Raw genomic sequence first — 13,435 nt, 5'->3', positions numbered from 1 at the left:
GTTCGAATTGATTTTAGTACAGTAAAAGTCATGGAGAGAGCTGCGTGATCTGATATGGCAATACTGCTATAATGGCAACTTTTAATGAACGTGACGAGCTCTGTTGACACCAAAAAATAATCTATTCTGCAATAACTCTTAAAAGTACCTGACCAACACGAATACTGTTTTTTTTTTCGGATTACGAAGCCTCCAGATATCTATTATATTCAACTGTTTCATAAATTGTTGTAATGTTGTTCTGGTTCTTTTCTTTTTCCATACCTGTCTATTTGTCTTTACTTGGATCCAGGGCACAGTTGAGGTCTTGAGAAGAGATTCTCAAAAACAAATGATTATAAGAGTCAGGGTTATCCTCATTTGGTCCATATATGTTAACAAGGTTGAGCCTATTAGAAAGAATGTTTCCCTGTAATATCAAAAATCTACCATTTGGGTCACTCATCATCTTATCAATGCTAAAAGGGATAGACTTATGTATCATAATCATTACCCCCCTAAAATTAGAGGAGTAAGAAGAAGAAAAACCTGCCCAAACCATCTTCGCTAAACCTTAATCGTCTCTTTAATATGAGTTTCCTGCAAAAAAACTTTGCTTGTAATAGTTTTATCCTATTCATGGCCTGTTTTATTTTAGCCAGTTTACTTGGACCTCTACAATTCCAAGATACACATTCAGTTAACGTATCTGTCATATTCATGCTATTCAATGTTCACTTATAAGTGTAACCTTGAAATACACAAAACTGAACCAACCAGAATCAGGTACAAGACAAAAACGGAAGTCACCGCCACCAACACGACTCCTATTTCCGCATTCAACTCTTGTTTCGAGGACTGTGTGGCCCTCATAATATCCATCGTAGAAGGAGTTTCCATACTTTCCTTATTCGTGTCCTGACTTTGCCCCGAGGCAATGTCGTCCGTCACGCTTTTTTCTTCGTCCTCTCGAGGAACTTCAGCAAGATTTTCCGCTGTCTTCTGTTTGTCTTTTATCACCTTTTTCGGCATAACCGCTAGCTTTAAGTTCTTTTCTAGAATATGTTACAGTTTTAGATCGCTGTTTTTTATTTTTAAACAGGATTTGTTGTAATGCAACTGAGCACGAGACAAGCACGTCTTCCGGTTTGCCGCCATAACCGGAATCTGTCTGTCATATGGCTCCAGTTTGTTGCATCTGTTAAAGTTTCTTGTCAGTACACCTCTACAGTCTCAATCTTCCGAATCCTCAGACATTTCAGCAAACTGAATCAAATGTCTAAGACAAGTCCAAGATAATTTCTCATTACTTATGATAAGTAAACCTGATCCAAGCTGCTGTTCGTCTTGTGTATGCAGTTATAAAATAAATGCTATGCTAAAATAATGCTAATAAATGCTAAGAAATAATGCTATCCGATGGGTAACAAATGTTTATGATAACAAAAATAATCCAAAGGCAAAAAGGTATTTACAAGAACCGCTAATTTACAAGGTATTTCAACAAAAAGGTCACAAAAGCAGGTAAAACGTAAAGGCAGCAACAGCTGACATGCAAACTAAGGATATTCCCTAAACTATCCATCCATCCATTATCGATACCGCTAATCCTCACAAGGGCCGCGGGGCGTGCTGGAGCCTATCCCAGCTGTCTCCGGGCAATAGGCGGGGGACACCCTGAATTGGTTGCCAGCCAATCGCAGGGCACACAGAGACAAACATCCACACTCACAATCACACCTAGGGGCAATTTAGAGAGTCGAATCAACTTACCATGCATGTTTTTGCAATGTGGGAGGAAACCGGAGTACCTGGAGAAAACCCACGCAGGCACGGGGAGAACATGCAAACCCCACACAGGGAGGCCGGAGCCGGGATTGAACTCACAACCTCTGAACTGTGAGGCAGACGTGCTAACCAGTCGACCGCCGTGCCGCCTACCCTAAACTACCTAATACAAAAACAAACAACTACATATCTACTGTGGCACCAAAATTAAAGGATTGCGGAGTCTTTGTCAAATTGTCACTTGTTGGAGGCTGAGAGCAACGGGCTACTGCTGTCACATACACCGCCACTTCTGTCATTCCACGAAGCATCTTTAAACTCGCGGCCGTTAGGTTGTGGCCAATCAGGAACGGCCGCTCCTTCCACCGCCTTAGCCAATCCCCGCCGGCCACTTGAGCCTCCACAGATCCCATTAATAACGAGAACACTCACTCCCACATGCACACACACCAGACAGCAGCCACACACACTAACCAAACAACAGAGCTGGGCAGTCCGTCCCTGGGCTGGACCGGTCGGACCCTGTGGCCTGGCCGGATGCCCATTTTTGGGGCGGAGGGGTGAGGGGTGACAAATTTAAAAAAAATGACTGGACTAAGCATGGCGGGAAGTTGATTTTAGTCCGGCCCACTAATCGGCCCTCATGCGTGTGACGTGCTCGCGAGGCGGCCAAAAATCATCTCAGCCTACTCGGTGAAAGGCTTCTTTTTAGGTTTCTTTATACCCCCGCGTCTGTGCGAGCGACAACTGCTGTTATTGGGATTGTGGTATTGCTCCCCCGCCCCCTCTTGTAATGGTATGCCACAGTTGCAGGTGGGAGGCACGGGTTACGTAATGTGACGATAAGGAAATACAAACACGCTTGAGCGCACGTTGCTGTCTCACATGTTGTGATGACATACAGTTTCCCACACGGAGACGGATGAGCCACGCAGCTCGTTGCTGCTGCTGCAAAGTAAACATTACTAAACAAACTACTCACCAACGTTACCCCTTAGCCGCCACCTTCAAGATCGTTTTCGCAATAAAATTAAATGCATCGTCTAGTCATCTCGGTCCCTTTATGGTTGTCGCAGGCACGATATCCATTGTTGTCGCTGTCTTTTTGAAGCGACGCCCCCCGACTCTTTTCAAAACAATTTGTGTCCACGAGTATATTCAGACGCTAGCACATCAAGGTGGAGTTCATGCACTTTTTCTGGCGTTCCCTACGTCCGGAAATACTCCATAGCAAACCTGCATTGTATAGTGGTTTGCTAGTACGCTTTTATTTTGAAGGCCGGGAAGGAGGGGAAGTGTGCAAAATAAATAAGTAACTTGACTGCGACTTCTGGCCGTCTGTTGGAACCAAATAATTATACAATACGACAAATCCAACCCCGGGGCTCGCAATGCAAGTAAGCATGCAGTTGGGTAAGTACTACTGCCGCATTTGAAGCATGTCCACAGCGGGTTCGAATAGTAAATTAGCCAGCTAATGATCTTTAAAAAGCCTCTGCCGTTAGCGTCTCTCCTGCAGCGACGTCAATCACGGACGCTTTTTTTTTTGGGGGGGTCAGGGGCGGAATGGGGCGGGGGCCGACAATGTTTAGGAATATGGCCGGAGGGTCGCGGCCAGAAGGGTACCCAGGTCAAGGGTGGAGGGTCGCGGCCGGACCGGCAAAAAATGGTCAAGTGCCCAGCTCTGCCAAACAACTACAGTACATGCATAAAACTGCAAAATACAGCCAGGGCTGTAACACTTATGCTAATTATTTTTGCATTGCAATTATGTTGGATGTCATCCACAATTTTCTGATTATTACACACATATTTGGCCCAATGTATAAATAGGAATTGGGGGAACATGGAAAGGCAGCTTTCTACCAGGGCAGAGTTGCGAAAGCTATTATTGACACCATCATTCAACATGGAGGAGTCATGACCTTGGATGACCTCAGCTGCCATGACAGTGATGTCGTCACTCCCATCAGCACAAAGTACAAGGTGACTATGAACTTTCATTTGCTTATTGGATTTCTGTTTGACTAACGTGGTCAGCAGACTAAATGACTCCATTGTGTGCTCAGGGTGTGCGTCTATGGGAGTCTCCTCCCAATAGCCAAGGGTTGGCTGCCCTGCTGCTGCTCAACATCCTGGAGAACTTCCCTCTCAAAGGTAACCATTACACTGGGAGCTTGGTGTAATGATGTTGACGTGTCAAATTTCACTTTGCAACATCAAAGTGCCTGTCCACCCACCAATTGTGACATTAAACAAGCTCATCAGTCGTAAAATTTCTATGTCAGATAATCTGAAAGCGAATAGTCTTGAATTTAGTGTAACAGTGCAGCAAATTTACTCTCGATAATACTGAAATTAATACGACAAAAGTCGACTAGCCACACATCTAACAAAGTGTGTGTGACTAATATCTGCACATCCAAAGTCATGACAGTACATGCTAGAGTGGAGATGAAGTAGAAAATTTAAGTCCCGGTGTTTATTTTCAGCTTTAGGTCATAATAGTGCAGACTACATCCATATTTTGGTGGAGGCCATTCGCTTGGCACTAACAGATGCTAAACGCTACGTGGGCGACCCAGACCATGTGACCATTCCGCTCCAAAGCCTATTGGAGAAAAGGTGCAGCAGCCAGCGAGCCCAGCTCATCAACATGGACAGGTACATTTTTGCGAGTGTGTTTTAGTTCGTACCAACGAGAGCCTGTCACACTCTGTTGACTTTAGATTGGAGTGTAGACGTTTACCTTCGCTCCATATTATGACCATCCTACCCAACCCCTCCCTTTTTTACTGCCCTATCTGCTGTGTGTGTGTATTTTGGCAAAGACAATTTTGCTTACTACCAAAGACTTTGGATTTCAGTGCCACAATTGTTTAGCATATCGTCGCTGTCCTGTGAAAAAAACGTATGTCCATTTTTTAAATTTTCTTATTTTTACATGAATGGTGTATCCGCGTTACAGACATCGCATTAACGTGAAAATTATTTTTTTTCCCAAAATTGGACATCAGTGTTTTGCACAGAACAGCAACGATATAATAAATCATAATGTAGATTTACACAATGACTCTATTAAAGTTTTAAAGGGGAAGTCAAGCCCAACATTTTCTTTACGATATGTTCTGTGTGCCTCCACTAGTATAAACCAGGCATTCTGATTAATATTGTATTTTTGGAATATGAGTTAAGCAGCAAAATAGTTTAGTAACAGGCAGAGCTGAGCAGTCCGTCCCTGGGCTGGACCGGTCGGACCCTCCGGCCCGGCCGGATGCCCATTTTTGGTGCACATCAAGGTGGAGTTCATGCACTTCTTCTGGCGTCTTCTACTTCCGGAAATACGGCGTAGCAAAGCTGCTGTGTATAGTGGTTTGCTGGTATGCTTTTATTTTGAAGGTGAAGGAGGGGAAGTGTGGAAAATAAATAAATAACTTGTTGAATGCGACTTCTGGCCGTCTGTTGGACCCAAATAATTATACAATACGACAAAACCAACCCCGGGGCTCGCAATGGAAGTAAGCACACGTAGTTGGGTAAGTAGTTAAGTATTAGTGGCGCATTTTGAAGTGTGTCTACAGCGGGTTCGAATAGTAAATTAGCCAGCTAATGATCCTTAAAAAGCCTCTGCCGTTAGCATATCTTCCGCGGTGGCGTAAATCACTTTTTCACACTTTTTCTTTTTGTTTTTGGGCCAGAGGGTAGAACGGGTCGGGAGGTGATAATTTTTATGAATAAGGGCGGGGGTCGCGGCCGGAAGGGTACCCAGGTCAAGGGTGGAGGGTCGCGGCCAGACCGGCAAAAAAGGGTCAAGTGCCCAGCTCTGGTAACAGCGCAAAACAACAAAATGTTCTTCCACTAAATGACAGAAGGTACATAATGACCCCCTATAGCCACTTTTTCTGAATCGTTTTGGTAAGTGTTGTGCTGTGAGATTTTTTTCCTATGCGAAATATGTGCCTTCGTTTAATAAAGGTTGAGAAACACTGCTGTGTCTATGCGAGTGATGTATAGTGACAGGGCAAACAAATAATCTTCCACTAGATGGCAGGAGGCACGGTTAACTTGTATATTCACCTGCTTAAGTTCATCCATCTGTCAATCTATGCCACTTACCCTGTTCAGGGTCATAGGGTGCTGTAGCTAGCTCCCAGCTGACTTTGGGCGAAAGGCAACCTACACTCTGAACTGGTCGTCAGTCAGTCGCAGGGCACATATACTGTATAGACAGGCACCCATTGATACGTCACGCGCTTCCTGCATCAAAGTCGAATGTACTACTTCACCATCGGTGACTTGTTGACATTCATTCAACAGAATTATTCTGTAGGTTTGTGTTCAACTAAACAGGCCTCGATTTCACAGTGAGTAAATTCATTTGTGAGTACACTGAGATGAGTTCAGCATTATTTCAGTACATACTTTTTCTACCATTTTTGTTTGGTGGTGTGTCGTGAGAGTTTTGTTGTTAAATGTTAAATATGTGCTTTGGCTCAATAAGGTTTAAAAACACGGGCATTTGGGTTTTTTCTGAGTGAAGAGACTATTTGTGTGCATTTTAACTGATGTAGGGAAATGATAGCCAATAAACAAATGCATACTTTATGACCAGAATCACTTTAATAGTTGTGAAGAACATAACTCTATTCAGAGAGTAACATGTATTGTTTGTGTGTGTCCTAGGGTCATGCAAGATGTAGAGCCTGCCCTCATGACAGGAAGTGACACAGTCTATTTCTGTGTGGTTGACAGTCAAGGGAATGCCTGTTCTTTCATCAACAGCACATATATGGGCTTCGGGACTGGACTTGTCCCAAAGGACTGTGGTTTCTCTCTTCAGGTCTGATGATGCAGCGTAAGCGTGTCTGTTTCTTTTTGTGTGTCACATGTGAGCAACGAAAATGATTATTAAACGTATTAAACCAGTCTACTTAAGTATAATTTACCTACTTACCTACCATCCAACCATAAAGTTCCTTTAACCCACATATGTCAAAGTCAAGGCCCGCGGGCCACATCCAGCCCGCAAGAAGGTTTTCTACGGCCCCTGGGATGATATTGCTTTATTATTAGATCCGGCCCACAGCCCGCAGCAAGCCAGTGTGGGTAGTGATCGGATCCTTCGCGCCTGCTGATGACGTCACGCTGTAAAATATATTGTAGCGTCTTCCAAGAACACAGGCGTAGTTTAATATATATTTTATTAGTCCAACTGGCTACTGTGGGCCGCAGCCGACGCCAATACAGTACGACAACCGTTCAATCAAGCTCTTCTCTTCGTCCTCCGCTACTCTCGCTCGCATGCCCTCCCATCAAGCGAGCCGCACGATGTATTCATTAACCTCGGAAACAACACAACTTGGCAAGACACAAATTCGACCACAACACAGATAACCCAATTACACTATTTCCTTGCATTTATGTTTACCACCTCCTGGCTGTTGTTACAACGAACATTACCGCTACTTTTGCGAGGATCGTCCTTCGGTCATCTACATGCCAACTCAAGACTTCACGTCACTTTTCGTGGCTTTCAGAATCGGATTGTGGTGAAAGGTTATTCGGAGTACAACATGCTTTACTAAGAAATACTTAATGTTAGAAATCTCACATTGTTTTATTATTAGTAATTGTTGGCATTTGATATTTTCATTGAGTCTCGATGTAGTGCTGAAATGTCCCACACTGTGAGCAGGCATTGAACGCTCTTCGAGCGCTAAGTGTCGATAGCAAGAGACGTGGTTCCTTTTCTTTTTTCCTCCTTCGACACAGCTAGCTAGTAGTTTGTTCGTGCCAGCAAACTCAGTAGTAACTGCTGTACATAATAGCCTAGATATGTTATCATGAGTAATGTCACGTTGATGAACACTAGTTAGTTATTTCGGCTAGTATACTTACTATCCTAGTGATGAAACGTGTGAATGTGTATTGTATGTATTGTTTGGCTGTTTAATTGCTTAATACAGTTTAGGCATATTGTTAACTAATGGATGCGCATTGGATGATGTTGCTAGGTTATTCTTTGTCTGTGTTGTTGCAGACCACAATAAATAGACGCGTCAAGTGGAATACGGGCCTGTGTTCTCTGACAGGACCACCCACATTCATACCTTGCCACTCTAAAATAGAGTCAGCTGGAGACATCATACCAATTATATGATCCTCTCCGTTTTACTTCACATTATGTACAGTTCATACAATCTTGCAGCCCGAGCCAACCACAATTGTTTCCAGTTTGGCAGGAGGAACGCTAACATTCCACTGATCTTGTTTCACAAGACGGGCAGCGGCTTCTTCTCGGGTCATAAGCGGAAGTGACGTACGAGCTGCCTCGCAAAAGTAGCAGTAATGTACTTTTTAATTTTTTTTATTTAGTAACTCTGAACATAAAAACACAACAGCCAGGGGGGTGACAAACATAGAGGCAAAGAAATAGTTTACAGAAATATAAAGCATGACATCATCAGCAGGGGCACGGTGGTCATGGGTTCAATCCCGGCTCCGGCCTCCCTTTGTGGAGTTTGCATGTTCTCCCCATGCCTGCGTGGGTTTCCTCCGGGTACTCCGGTTTCCTCCCACATTCCAAAAACATGCATGGTAAGTTGATTGGACACTCTAAATTGGCCCTAGGTGTGATTGTGAGTGCGGATGTTTGTCTCTGTGTGCCCTGCGATTGGCTGGCAACCAATTCAGGGTGTCCCCCGCCTACTGCCCGAAGACAGCTGGGATAGGATCCAGCACGCCAGCGACCCTTGTGAGGATAAGCGGTATGGATAATGAATGAATGAATGAATCATCAGCAGGCGCGAAGGACCCAATCCAATCTTGAAATTTTCAAAAATTTCAATGAACATTCTATCAGTCCGGCCCTCGGCTTGTCGCAAAATGTTTTATTTGGCCCTCCATCCATTTGACTTTGACACCCCTGCTTTAACCCATTAAGGACTAAAGCGCCTGTCTCAACAACTCCCCAAAATCTAAGGTCGCCTTTGGAATTAGCAGTACCCTTGAAAATATGTCAGCTCCTGTAGCAGACAGAAACATAATTCCAAAAAAATTAAAGAGCTTAGACAGCTTCGAGCTAAGGTGTACAAACTTCACGGCATGGCCATGTATGCATACCATGTGTGGAAAAAAAAAGTTCTGCTTTTTTGTTTTTATTTTAATTGAGTGCAGTTTATATACCAGAGAATTCAATAGACCAGAATTTACATTAATCGAAAGACCTCAGCTCCATCAACCACTTGATCTAAAAAAATGTTCTTCAGCAGGACTGGACAAAAATCCTCACAGACACCCTTCACAATCATGTAAGACAAGTGAAAGCTGCACAAGGCATATTTCCTATTTGTCTTTGCTCTAGTGATTATTGTGAGTTGTCCTAATACTTGCGTCCATATAATCAACTTGGATTCTTGATGAAGTATTGATTTCTGTTTAAGTTAATAGTCTTGGGAAATCTTCTCCCAACCCTCACAGAATCGTGGGGCCAGCTTCTCTCTTCATCACAACAGTGTTAACTGTGTGGCTGGGAGGAAACGGCCCTACCACACCATAATACCTGCACTCCTTACTGACTGTCCAACTGGATCCCAAAAGGCGCAACTGCTTTCCTCCTTGGGAGTAATGGGGGCTCTGATGCAACCACAAGGACACATTCAGGTATGGAGTAACAGAACCCAAATCAAGATAGTGATTCCTACTTGAAATCAGATGTAGAAAAACATTTGTGGTCGTAGACCCTAAAAGTATTTGTTGACAGGACAATTAGGCGCTGTAAACAGCAACATTAGTTCAAAATAGTACCGTAACTCTTTGTGATTCCAATTTCTTTGTCTTCCAACTGAGGATGATTTTAGTGTGCAGCTTTAACTAATCCTACCAGGACAATGGTTTAGTATTGTGGAAGTGGACTGTATAACAAAGCTTCTAACTCATACCTTTTTGTGTGTTTAGGTGTTGTTGAACATGTTGGAGTTTGGGATGAATCCACAGCAAGCGCTTGATTCACCAAGAATTTTTGTGGAATATGATCACAAAGGTATTTATCGCTTTAATAAATATGACAATATCGGCTTAGGTTTGGTTCAATAGTCACACATTAAGAAACAGCATTTTTTTTAAGAAGCTCTAAATCCCAAAGAGGTAGTACGGTAGTTCCTAAATTACCCATTGGTTGAAATGTGCGTTTGTCTATACTTTATGTGCTTTGTTATTCACTGAATACCAGTCCAAGGTGCACCCCGGCTCTTGCCTGAAGTCAATTGAAATAGGCTCCAGATTCACATATCTGATGTGTTTGGAAGTTGCTGTACCGTCTTTATTGGTTTCGTCTCAAGAAGGGGTAGCCACAAGCTCGCCGCTAGTTTAATTCCAACATTAACATACGTTATATCAATAGTAGTATTGCTCTGCCCTTTTGCTGATTAAGAAAACTGAAATGTTTTGACCCAAAAACAAGTCCGTTTCACAACGTCCAGCACCCACTCCCATCACCATTTGATGCTATACCCGTAAGGATAAGCAGGTTATAGAAAATGGATGCATGGTTCAATCCTATTTTACCGTCACAATCACATCATCCTTGCTGAAGTAAAGAGGATACCAACAAGCATGTCACAACAGTGAGATAAGTTGTCTTGCCTCACCTCCACATCAAAATAGTAACTGCCTATTAACTGTGGCCATGCTATTAACCTTTACATGCTGGTGAACTATCAGTACCCACCAGGGTTAGAATAGGGTTTTGGCTTTTTCGTTGTAGGTAGTTTTTATTTTGTTTTGAATTTAGTTTTTTAAATTCAGATTTTAGATCAACTTGGTTTTTTTTTGCGAGATGGAATTATTCGTTTTAGTTTCATTTTTATTCGTTTTAGTATTACTTTTTAAAAAATAGTTAGAGTGTTTGTCGAATGCAAGATTAAAAAAATAAGGTCTCTAAGGTTAAGTTCACATCGCAGACAAATGCGACCCAGATCGTATTTTTTTGTCCATATGCGACTTGTATCTGATTTTTTTTTTTTTTATGACAGTCTGAACGGCTCAATTCCGATTTTTTCAAATCTGACCTGGGTCGCTTTCATATGTGGTCCTACATCAGATACGTATCCGATTTTTTGTAATGCGGCAGTGGTCTGAATGTCCAGGTCGCATTTATCCAAGGCTGACATCATCCGGAGCCCAAAATGCATTCCGTGCAGTCGGGGGAGAAAGTGCTGAAAGCAAGGGGATCAAATCTGCATTTTTTTTTTTTGGGGAGTAACAGTATTGATTTTATATTTGGTATATATTTGTATATTTGATTATATACTGGATATTTATATTTGAATTTAATCCCACTTAAAACATGAAGCATAAAATGGACATTTATGGTGATAGTAGTAATTCAGCCACGGTTCAGATTGATTCATTGTTTACGCACCGTTGTGACATGACGTCATCGTTAGTGATGTCTCCATGAAATAAGATAGCAAAGCCTCGCCTTGTAATTTCCCCGAAATACTGTATTTATTTCTACCCCCAACCAAATTGCTTCACTGTAGAAATGCCTTGACATGCTGGACCACATTTACTTCCGTAAACAATACGACGTGAGTGACGTCGTTTCTTCTGTGCATGCGGGTCATGTTGGCGACGCATGTGTTCATACGGCAGTCAAGACCGAGGTCGCATTTATGATGCAATGTGAACGCTTACACATAAAAATCTGATTTTTTTCAAAAAATCTGTATTAAGACCTACGGTGTGAACCTAGCCTAAGTATTCTGTAGTGAAGTAAAGCAAAGTAAACTCAAACAATTCTCAAACGGCTGTTTGATCTTTCTGTTACTGCACGGACGTACAGCAATACTGAAAGAAATACATTTAAAATGAACCCCGAAACCTCATGTATGATCTAAATTGACAAAGACAAAAACAACTGACATTTTTGATATAGTTATAGTTAGTTTTTCACTACTCTACCCCGTCGGGTGGTATACAGTTCACCTGAGTGGAGTTGTGCCAACCCTGATGGCTTCCTCTGCGACAAGAAACACAGTTCTGGTGGGAGTGGCGCCTGCGCAACCACAGGTGGTGTCAGTTCAGGGACTTCAGACCAAGACTCGCAACAGATCACACATCAAGACCGGTTGGTAATCGGAGTGCTGGTGCAAAGGTGTTGGCTGGTGCAGCATAGCTGCTTGCCCTCACTCTCCACCACATAGGATCGTGGACCACTGTGGGAATGGATGGAAACTCCCGGTGAACATCTGGGATTGCCACTCGCACCTCATCCCCAGTTTGCAGGGTGAGACGAGTATTGATTGCTCTCATGTGGTCATAATTGAACTTTTGGGTGGACTTGGACCTGTTGAGCAAGCGCTTAACCCTTAGGGCATCGTAGGCCGTGGATTCTATTAGTGCACGCATCATCGGTAGTTTGTTGCAAAGCCTCCTGCCCATGAGCAATTAAGTTGGCGACATGTCTACTGACTCAACTGGAGTAGTTCTGTAGTCTATTAGTGCAAGGTGCTTGTGTGGTGCCGTACTCCAGAGCTTCTCGACTATTTGCACTAGGGCTGAACGATTTATCGTTTTGGGACCGAAATTGCGATCTCAGACAACGCGATTTCAACATCGTCAAACCTGCGTTTTTTCCAAAGGGCTGTTATCTCCACGCTAGTGTTGGGTCGTTCTCGAACGATTCGTTCAAGAAGAACAAATCTTTTCTGTGAGTGAATGGATCACTTCCTCAAGTTTTTTGTTCTTTTTTTTGTATACCTTTATTCAAGCAAAGAACAGGTACAGAACACAGTGATTCGTTCTTTTCTCCGTTCATTTGAGCTCAGCCACGCGCGTGTCGTCAATCTTCGCAAACAACCAATCAGCAGCCAGTGTCAGATGGAGGAGGGATTTTATGAACATACTGCCACACTATTGCCGTTCACGAAGGAATCAGTAAGGTAACTTCCCGTTCACGAAGGAATCAGTGACGTAACTTCCCATTCATGATCGATTCCGTGAGTGAATGTACTGCATTTCCCCTTCACGAACGAGTCAGTGAGTGAACGTACTGCCACTCCTGTTCGCCAATGATTCAGTGAGTGAACATGCTGCATTGCCCATACATGAGCGAGTAAGTGAGTGAACCTGCTGCCATTTCCTGTTCACCAACGATTCAGTGAGTGAACGTACTGTACTGCCATTCTCGTTCATACATTAGAGCTGCAACGTTTTTGATACTAATAATAATACAAACGCACAAATTACAATTACTGCAACATCAGCGTGAGCATAATAGTTTTTTATTTTTATTTATTTAAACTCACTCCAGCCGTGCCGGGGGAGAGGTGGCTTGTTCGTGTGTGGGTGGGCTGTGTGGGGTGGGGGCAAACGATTCGGTGAACGAATCTTTTGAACGGTTCTTTTTGATGAACTGATTCTAATGATTCAGTTCACTGAAAAGAACTGTCATGCCCATCACTACCCCACGCTCATCAATCAGCAGCATGCTACATGTGGACCAGTCACGCTAATCAGCGCCGAAGTGGCGCTGGCGTAAAAAGAAAAAAAACGCTGCGTCCATGTTCCATTGTCACCCATGCTCCTGAATGTCATTTCTCTCGCGGCTGCTTGGCAGTGTTAGCCGCTAAGCTCGCTTGCTTGCTCTGCAGCAGGGCGGACATTA

At 43.2% G+C, this 13,435-nt stretch overlaps 1 protein-coding gene across 5 annotated transcripts in view; it reads left to right on the top strand.

Annotated features, from left to right (window-relative positions):
- The window catches only part of LOC147138049 (uncharacterized), a 28,744-nt gene that overhangs the window by 9,034 nt on the left and 6,275 nt on the right, over positions 1-13,435 (top strand). For 3 of the 5 annotated variants that reach the window (XM_086047909.1, XM_086047908.1, XM_086047912.1), the window contains 7 exons: positions 3,601-3,753; positions 3,837-3,924; positions 4,260-4,431; positions 6,451-6,607; positions 9,039-9,077; positions 9,247-9,429; positions 9,724-9,808. In XM_086047909.1, the coding sequence (XP_085904035.1) occupies positions 3,601-3,753; positions 3,837-3,924; positions 4,260-4,431; positions 6,451-6,607; positions 9,039-9,077; positions 9,247-9,429; positions 9,724-9,808 (877 nt within the window). Of the gene's footprint in view, positions 1-3,600; positions 3,754-3,836; positions 3,925-4,259; positions 4,432-6,450; positions 6,608-9,038; positions 9,078-9,246; positions 9,430-9,723; positions 9,809-11,749; positions 12,056-13,435 lie in introns of those variants that run through there. The other 2 variants (XM_086047911.1, XM_086047910.1) reach the window with 2 other exon arrangements.

The sequence above is a fragment of the Filicampus tigris genome, chromosome 12 (genome assembly GCF_054856515.1).
Source record: "Filicampus tigris isolate MCC_2025a chromosome 12, RoL_Ftig_1.0, whole genome shotgun sequence".
Classification (NCBI taxonomy): Eukaryota; Metazoa; Chordata; class Actinopteri; order Syngnathiformes; family Syngnathidae; genus Filicampus; species Filicampus tigris.
The sequence above is the reverse complement of the archived record's forward strand: the minus strand, read 5'-3'. Positions and strand labels throughout refer to the sequence as shown.